This window comes from Jaculus jaculus, chromosome 9 (genome assembly GCF_020740685.1).
Source record: "Jaculus jaculus isolate mJacJac1 chromosome 9, mJacJac1.mat.Y.cur, whole genome shotgun sequence".
Taxonomy (NCBI): Eukaryota; Metazoa; Chordata; class Mammalia; order Rodentia; family Dipodidae; genus Jaculus; species Jaculus jaculus.
Window position 1 is genome coordinate 124,197,972 of NC_059110.1, and position 8,106 is coordinate 124,206,077.

The following is an 8,106-nucleotide window of genomic DNA, read 5'->3' on the forward strand; positions in this document are numbered from 1 at the left end:
GTTCTCAGAGATGATTTCAACACCCATGGTGTCCATCACACTATGACTAGTGTATGATGCCAGCAGAAACACAGCAGCCTTCAAGGCAGGTTAAGTTTTAGAAAGAAGGCTCTGGCTACCCAGGGAAGTGTTGTGTTGCTTTCCCCTATGGTACCTGGTAGCAAGCAGCATGAGTCAATCATCTGCTTATTCAGACGACTATCTTTGAGCTACTCATCCAGTCAAGTGAGCAAAGGGGGGAGGCTATGATGCAACAACCACAACCAACTGGGTATTACACAGAGAAGATAAACTGAGTGTGTGGGGGAGTGAGGGATAACAGACTCAAGACTGAGAGAAATCAATCATTTTAACTGTCCTAATTGCAGACTCTACCAAAGTGCAATTGAAAGGCTTCATGTTTCACTGCCTCTTTCACCATCCAAGACCATAAAAGTTGTGCAATTTAAAAGTCAGCTGCAGACCCAAGAAGTTTCAGACTGCTGAGATGAGCAAAATCCCCAAGTCAACAGCTGTCAGCCACCGTCCACTTGAATGGCAGCTCTGTATGCAAGTGGTGAGTGCCCCGAGGTGAATATTATGACGAGTTGGCAAGTCAGTTATGCCTGGTTTGACACCTAACCAGGGAATTGACTTGACTCACATTCGGAGCCAAGACTGCAAAAACCTGACTGCTGCTACTGCTACGTGGCACGCCTGTCCTGTTTACACCAGGGTCCATTTAAACCAAGGCAGTCATTAGTGCAATCCCCCCAGGATGCAGTAGGCTTGTCTAGAAGCCAACCACACTTCAGTGAGCAAAAACAGATCCCCAAGGTAAACTTACATAGGGAGAGTAGAGCTCTCCGGTCTCTGTGATTTCTCCCGCCATCTCCAAAGAGTGAGGCTGGGTGGGCAGCCGAGGTTCCTTCTGTGCAGGGCCAGCGGCTGCTGCAGCTCTCTAAGACAAGAGAGTAACTTCAGCTTTCTGATGGTCAGAGAAGAGGGGGGGGGGGGACAAGGGCAGCAGTCTGATTTCTTGCTTCCAATTCTTTTTTTATCACAGACACCCGGGTTTCAGTATCTGTCACAAGGTAGCCTGCTGAGAAGGGTCTCCCTGGGACAACAGAAATCCGGACACTATCTCTAACTTTTGCTTTGCAAGACACTATTTTGTGTATGAATTCTGCTTGGACACCAAACCACTGTCACTCACCCCAAAGCCTCCTTTTATCCTAAGGTGCTCATGCCCATTCGAATCCAGGATATGTAAGCTCACTACCACGCTGGGCAGTTTACAGAACTGTCTGCCTCTGAGCCTACTGCAGGGGCCAGTTTTCCTAGATCACCCCTCCACTCCAACTCCTTGCTCCAAAGCCTCTTTTCAGTGGGGCCCCTCACCCGCCCCCACCCCACACCTTGTTTTCTGCCCAGACTTCGGGGATCTCCACCCTCTCTTGTCTAGACTCTAGCTCCGAGTTGCTCACTCAAGTGCCCTCCCTCCTGGAGGAACCCCAAATGCCGCACCCATCTCCATCCCACTGCTCCCCTCCAGCCCGGCCCGGACACCTTGCAGCGCAGCAAGCGTCGCCCACCGAGTCCCGATCCTCTGGCAGCTGCCGGCACCAGCGGCCCCTCACCAGCGTCCACAGCGCGCGTGCGCCGGAAGGCCAGGCTCGCTTTCCCGGCGAGCGCCTCGGGCGGGGCGCAGCGCGCTGATTGGGCGCCTCGAGGGGGCGGGGCCGGGACTGGGCCTGGCGGGCTGCCGTCTGCGTGGCGGAAGTGGGGGGGGGGCGCATCCCCGCGCATGCGGGAAGGGAGGCCGCGGGCCGGGCGAGGCAAGCGTGGCTGTTTGGGAGAGGCGGCTCACGCGTGGTATTGAGGACGCCTTCCTCGGCGGGGGATGGGTGTGAGCGTGGCAGTTTGTGGACCCCTGGTGGTTTGGAGCGTCGTGGAGGGGAACCTGATTGTGCCACGCAAAGTGGGGAGAGGCTGCGAACTTGGATTGGGCTGGGAGCCCAGGCCCGGGGGCGGGGAACGGGGAAGGGCCAGTGCTCCGTGGCCCTGACACTGGAGGAAACGGTTGGAAATAGATTTGAGGCCGGCCTAAGAAGTTGATTCTGGGCTGGACTCCCTTGGATTGGAGCAAATGATGGACACCTTGATTACTTGGTGCTTGGGTTTGATGGCCCGAAGTTCTCAGAGGCGGAAGGGACAGGCCCCAAACCTGGCCCCTGAGATAAAGGCCAAGGATTGCTTAGTTAACTGTTGACCGGCTTGGTTCTCATTTTATTTTATTTTATGTATTTATTTTTTTGGACAACTTCCATGATCCCATGGTAATTCCCTCCCTCCCCCCACTTTCCCCTTTGAAACTCCACTCTTGGTTCTCTTTCTTGCAAGAGGTTTAGGAGTCGGTGTTCTCTGAAGTTTTTGGAAGAAAAAAGACGAGGCCCTTCTGTTAAGCTTAATCCCATTTCAGGAGCGGACCCTGAGTTCCTGTCCTAAGGAGAAAGAAACTCAGGGTTCTGAACTCTTGACTCTCCCCATTTGTAGGCTGCTACAATGAGGCTGAATGAGAACACCATGTTGCTGGGGAAGAAGGTGGTCCTGGTACCCTACACCTCAGAGCACGTTCCTAGGTAACTTTACCTGCTCTCTCAAAAGTAATGGCATACATATAAATAAAACTGAAGTGGAGAATTAAAACTTCTGTGGAAGAAGGTGCCCGTTCCCATTTCCTCCCTTTCACCTTTCAACTTCCTTTTTCTGTTTTTCATAAGGAATTATTTTATGTTAATTAAATGTGCAGGTATGGAAAGGAAAAATAAATTAAGGCCGGGTGTGGTGGTGCACGCCTTTAGTCTGCTGAGGTAGGAGGGTCACCTTGAGCCAACCAGGGGCTCCAAAGTAAGTCCAGGCCAGTTTGGGCTAGAGGGAGACCCTACCTTAAAAAAGCCGGGCGTGGTGGCCCATGCCCTTAATCCCAGAATTTGGGAGGTCACAGTAGGAGGATCACCATGAGTTCAAGGCAACTCTGAGACTACATACTGAATTCCAGGTCAGTGTGAGCTAGAGCAAGACTTGTGGGGGAAAAAAAAATCAATCCAAAACATTGGCTTGTCTTAAACACTTAATGGTGGCTATTCATTGTTTACTGCTTAAAAGGTCAGGAGTGGCCTGGTGTGGTGGTGCACTCCTTTAATCCCAGCACTCGGGAGGCTGAGGTGGAAGGATTGCTGTGAGTTTGAGGTCAGCCTGAAACTAATTCCAGGTCAGCCTGGGCTAGAGGGAGACCCTATCAGAAAACAAAACAAAAAAGATGGGAGTGAATCACAGACTCCTGTGCGGTCAGTTGACAAATGTCAGGTAGATTGGGAAATTGGTGGTACAGGAAGGCATCCTTACTTGTAGTTTTCCTTTTGAGGGGGAAGGGCGTCCCTTGGCATCCTGCTTTGTGGAGATGTCTAGCCCTTTTTGCTGAGGTTGACTTGCCATATACTTGCCCTCAGGAATTTGAAGAATGTTTGGCTTTATACCGCTCCTCCACACTTAACCCCTGAGCAAGGGTGGGAAACTGAGTGAATAGAACTGCCCTTTCCTGCTGCTCTTCCATGGGAGTAGTGGTCTTCCCAGTGATCACACCCCTGTCTTTGAGTCTTCTGTTAGCCCTGGGGGGCCCTCCTCCCCATCCTCCACTTGTGCTGCTTTTTGCATCTGGCTTATGTGGGTGGCTTGGGAATTGAACCTGGGGCAGACAGGCTTTGCATACAAGTGCCTTTAGCCACTGAGCTGTCTTCCCAGACCACTCTCCTTCTAAGACAGGGTCTCATATAGTTCAGGCTGGCCTTGAACTCTTTCCTTCAAACCCCCCCACCACCAGTGCTGGGCTTACAGGCCTGTGTCACCATGCCCAGCTTAATCTGTGCTTTCACTTTGTAATTGTTTTTTTATGGTGAGAGAGAATTGGTGCGCCATCTTATGTACATGTACAGCCTTTTGCGCTTGTGTCACCTTGTGTATGTGACTTACATGGGATCTGGAGAGTTGAACATGGGTCCTTAGGTTTTGCAGGCAAGCACCTTAACCGCTAGGCCACCTCTCCAGCCCAAACCTGTGCTTTTGAATCAGTTCTGCCTGTGTAAGACTATCCCTTTACCCATTCAGGTACCACGAGTGGATGAAGTCAGAGGAACTGCAGCGATTGACAGCCTCGGAACCTCTGACCCTCGAGCAGGAGTATGCAATGCAGTGCAGCTGGCGGGAAGATGAAGACAGTGAGTAGCCAGGACCCTGCTGCTGGTGGAGAGGGCTGATTCCAGAGGCAGAGTTGAGTTTCTTTCCCTTGCTCACCCCTCCTTCCCTCCACCCACCCCCGTCACAGCTGGGGCCACAAATGTGTTGTGAAAAGCTTGGAAGTTCCTGGAAACCCTTATCCTCTTGTGACGCTTGTAGTTGGTTTCTAACCCTTCTGTCCTCTTCCCTCGTCAGTCACTAGGCTTAGAAGGATTGGGATAGTAAAGCATTTTGGGTCCTAGCTGTAAAGTTAGGTTCTGCCTCCATGTACTTTGCCATAGTCTAGTCAAGGTACTGTCCTTCCTTGGGTCCTGCTTTTTGGAGAGTGTGCATAGGCAGATGCATGTCTCATTCACATGTTGTGGAGGCCAAAGGAGAATATTGAACATCCTCCTCTGTCTTCCCACCACTTTATTTCCTTCAAATAAAGCCGCTCACTGAACCTAGAGCTGTGTTTCTCATTCAGACTGACCAATGAACCCCAGTGATTCTCGTGATTCTGCCCCCTTCCCCTCCACCAGCACTGGGGTTACAGGCAATGTGTGTGGCCACACTTAGCCTTTTTTTGTTTGTTTTGTTTTTGAGGTAGGGTCTAGCCCAGGCTGACCTGGAATTCACTATGTAGTCTCAGGCTGGCCCTCCGATTTAGAGCAATCCTCCTACTTCTGCTGCCTGAGTGCTGGGATTAAAGGCATGCGTTACCACGCCCAGCTACACCTTTTAAAAAAATATTTTCTTTATTAGCAAGCAGAGGAGAGAGGTAGAATGAGCATGCCAGGTCTTCTAGCCACTGAGAACAAACTCCAGATGCATGTACCACTTTGTGCATCTGGCTTTAGCAAGTCCCTTAACCACTGAGCCTGCGGCCCAGCCCACACCTGCCTTTTTATATGGGATCAGACCCGGGTCTTCATGCTTGAGGAGCAAATGTTTTTACCTTTCCAACCATCTCCTCAGCCTTCAGGGGCCTTTCTCTTTTGAGTACAGGCCTCATAAAGAAGGCTGTTTCCCATTCCCCACCAAAGGTAGACCTGGGAAGTTCTTGGCCACTTTTCTCCTGCCAGGCTCAGAGACAATGGTATTCTGCAGTACTTTTTAATTTATTTGAGAGACAGAATATGAATATGAATGGGCTTATCAGGGCCTCCTACTGCTGCAAATGAACTCAGAAACATGTGACACTCTGTGCATCTGGCTTTATATAGGTACTGGGGAATTGAATCCATGACAGCAGGCTTTGCAAGCAAACACCTTTAACTGCTGATCCATCTCTCCAGCAGTTCTCTGGCTTGGGTGGGAACACCATCCTCATCTCTCTTTGGGGGTGGGGAATGTAGGTAGCAGCCCTGTCACCTCACTTCTTCCCCTGCAGAGTGCACCTTCATTGTGCTGGATGCAGAGAAGTGCCGGGCCCAGCCCTGCCCCACTGAAGAAAGCTGCATGGTGGGAGATGTGAATCTCTTCCTCACCGATCTAGAAGACCCCTCCTTAGGGGAGATTGAGGTCATGATTGCAGGTTTGTCTCACCTAGCTCGGCCTTCCTCTCTGTGGCCCTCAGGTTGGCTGAACTGGAACTTCAGAGAGCTGAGCAGGGCCCCAAGAGTAGCTCTGTCCTCTGTTGTCAGCCTCTGTTCCTGGCTGGACAGCCGGCTCTCCTGACCCCCATGCCCAACCTGGTGGCTAACTCCTGGGCTCATCAGTTGGTTTGAAGTTAAACCTTAATTTAAAAAAAAAAAAAAAAAAAATATATATATATATATATATATATTTTAAGGATTCATTTTTTATTTAAGAGGGGGAGAGAGTGAGAATGGGTGCACCAGGGCCTCTAGGCACTGCACACGAACTCCACAAATGCATGAAACACCTTGTGCATCTGGCTTACGTGGCACCTGGAGAATTGAACCTGGGTTCTTAGGCTTCGCAAGCACATGCCTTAACCACTAAGCCATCTCTCCAGCCCTAAACTTTTTTTTTCTAAAAATATTTCTTAAAATTTATTTGTTATTTGGAAGAGAGGGAGAGAGAGAACGAGAATAAGGACAAACCAGTGCCTCTGGTAAACAAACTCCAGACACTTGTGCCACTTTGTGTGTCTGGCTTTTTTTTGTGAGCACCAGGAAGTTGAACCCAAGCCGTTGCGTTTTGCAAGCAAACACCTTTAACCGCTTAGCCATTTCTCCAGCCCTTAACCTTTAATTTTGAAGTCTTCACAGTCCATTGTTCTCCCTCCTAAAGGGGGTGAGGCTCCAAAAAAATAAGTCTCTGAGTACCCTGCCACACTTTTGGGGGAGTCCCTCCCGTTTTTGCATCCTTGGTTCTTATCTTCCTACAGAGACCCCCACCCACCCTTGCATTGTACTGAGGTGGAGGGGATGGGAGAACAGATGTCTGTGTTGCACGCCGGGTGCCTCGGGCACATTCACTCCTGTGTGCCTCTTCCTCACACGCTGATGGCTAACAGTAGCTCCACCCTTAGTTGTGAAGACTCAGTGAACTGGTGCCTGTCAGGTGCCAACACAAGAGCCTGGTCTCTTGTGCCAGCCCGTGTGTGCTCTCTCCTAGAGCCCAGCTGCAGGGGCCAGGGCTTTGGCACCGAGGCTGCTCTCCTGATGATGTCCTATGGTAAGACAGTCTGAGTAGATGCTGCGCAGAAGTGGCCAGGCCTGAGGGTGGGGGTAGTCTCTGCTGCAACCTAGGGCGAGTGGGGTGGAGGTGGAAGGGGCTGCATCCTGTTCTTTGCCCTTCTCTCTGATATCTCTGGAGGAGTGACCAAGCTAGGTCTTACCAAGTTTGAGGCTAAAATTGGGCAAGAAAATGAACCCAGCATCCGAATGTTCCAGAAGCTTCACTTTAAGCCGGTAAGGGCGCTGATGGGCAGGCCTTGATCTGGGTGGTGCTGGAACTGAGGGCTGTAACTTAGTGGGCCTGCTCTTCTGGCTTGCCTAGGTGGCTGTGAGCAGCATCTTCCAGGAGGTGACACTCACCCTGGCCGTGAGTGAGCCGGAGCGGCAGTGGCTTCTGGAGCAGACCAGCCACGTGGAAGAGAAGCCCTATAGAGATGAGCTGGCAGAGTCCCTCTGACAGCCGCCTCTGTGTGGGCAGGGAATAAACTATGGTGCCTTCAGTCTCATTTCAGGCTAGGAGTCACTTTTTGAGGCTCTCCTGAGCGTGCTTTGGTTTCCCCTGACTGGCAGTGGCCAAACAGACTCCTCAGTCATAAGTGGACTAGGGCTCCACTGGAGTGTATGGCAGGAGCCCATCAAGGAAGGTCAGGGTGGAGGTGGGAGCTCAAAGGGCCTGGAGAACCAGTGGTCACGGGCAGCCTTTCTGGGGCTGTCCTGGCTGAGTCAAGCATGTGTCTGGCCAGCTTCCCTTTTTTGCTCATTTGGCTTACTGGGTAGAAAAGCGACCAGAAGCCCAGCTTCACCACAGTCCTTATGGCAGGAGTGGCCCAGTCCTCTGTTGTCAGCAGACCAGTGTGACTTGAGATGTGACTTGGAGTAACCCAGCTCCTCTGCCTATGACCTGGCTGCTGCTTTGTACTTTGGAGCCTGGCAGCCATGAAGGCAAAGCAGTGAGTTCTGGATGCAGCGCCTCCTAACTGGGGAACCACTGTCAAAGAAACTTGGCGTCTGCTGCTGGGGGACCGAAGCAGAGGCCACTGAGTACTGGACTTACCCTCTGCCTAGTCAGCTCCTTACCTTTTCTGGGGCAGTTGTGCCCAGCCTGGCCATGAGGGGGCAACAGAGGCACAGTTTGGGATGGCCAAGCCTTCGAATACTGAGCTGTGTGGTCTTCCCTCCCCAGGGAGACACCCTTTGCTGCCTG

General features: G+C 51.5%; 2 protein-coding genes across 7 annotated transcripts in view; one reads left to right on the forward strand and one right to left on the reverse strand.

The window, feature by feature from the left end:
* Positions 1-1,646, reverse strand: part of Tmem104 (transmembrane protein 104) — a 73,678-nt gene extending 72,032 nt beyond the window's left edge. Inside the window, exons 1-2 of one of the 2 annotated variants that reach the window (XM_004655672.3) lie at positions 1,549-1,646; positions 827-940 (exon numbers count right to left, since the gene is read on the reverse strand). In XM_004655672.3, coding sequence (XP_004655729.2) covers positions 827-871 — 45 coding nt within the window. In that variant the 5' untranslated portion in view covers positions 872-940; positions 1,549-1,646. Of the gene's footprint in view, positions 1-826; positions 968-1,548 lie in introns of both variants that reach the window. The other variant, XM_045158607.1, reaches the window with a different exon arrangement.
* Positions 1,647-1,787: 141 nt separating this feature from the next.
* On the forward strand, positions 1,788-7,408 carry Nat9 (N-acetyltransferase 9 (putative)). 5 transcript variants are annotated; one of them, XM_045158769.1, is made up of 7 exons: positions 1,788-1,854; positions 2,536-2,621; positions 4,147-4,256; positions 5,648-5,791; positions 6,841-6,900; positions 7,042-7,136; positions 7,225-7,408. In XM_045158769.1, the coding sequence occupies exons 2-7, from the start codon at positions 2,545-2,547 to the stop codon at positions 7,357-7,359; spliced, it is 621 nt and encodes a 206-aa protein (XP_045014704.1). In that variant the 5' UTR covers positions 1,788-1,854; positions 2,536-2,544; the 3' UTR covers positions 7,360-7,408. The 5 variants fall into 5 exon arrangements, with proteins under 5 accessions (XP_045014704.1, XP_045014702.1, XP_045014703.1 ...); XM_045158767.1 differs by having other exon boundaries at positions 1,791-1,888; XM_045158768.1 differs by having other exon boundaries at positions 1,803-2,318.
* The last annotated feature ends 698 nt before the right edge of the window (positions 7,409-8,106 follow it).

Bases quoted from the DNA above. Each gene is read 5' to 3' on its own strand.
- Nat9 (XM_045158767.1), top strand. The intron at 2,622-4,146 runs GTAACTTTACCT...TTACCCATTCAG, and splicing joins ACCTCAGAGCACGTTCCTAG to GTACCACGAGTGGATGAAGT. The intron at 5,792-6,840 runs GTTTGTCTCACC...GCTCTCTCCTAG, and splicing joins GATTGAGGTCATGATTGCAG to AGCCCAGCTGCAGGGGCCAG.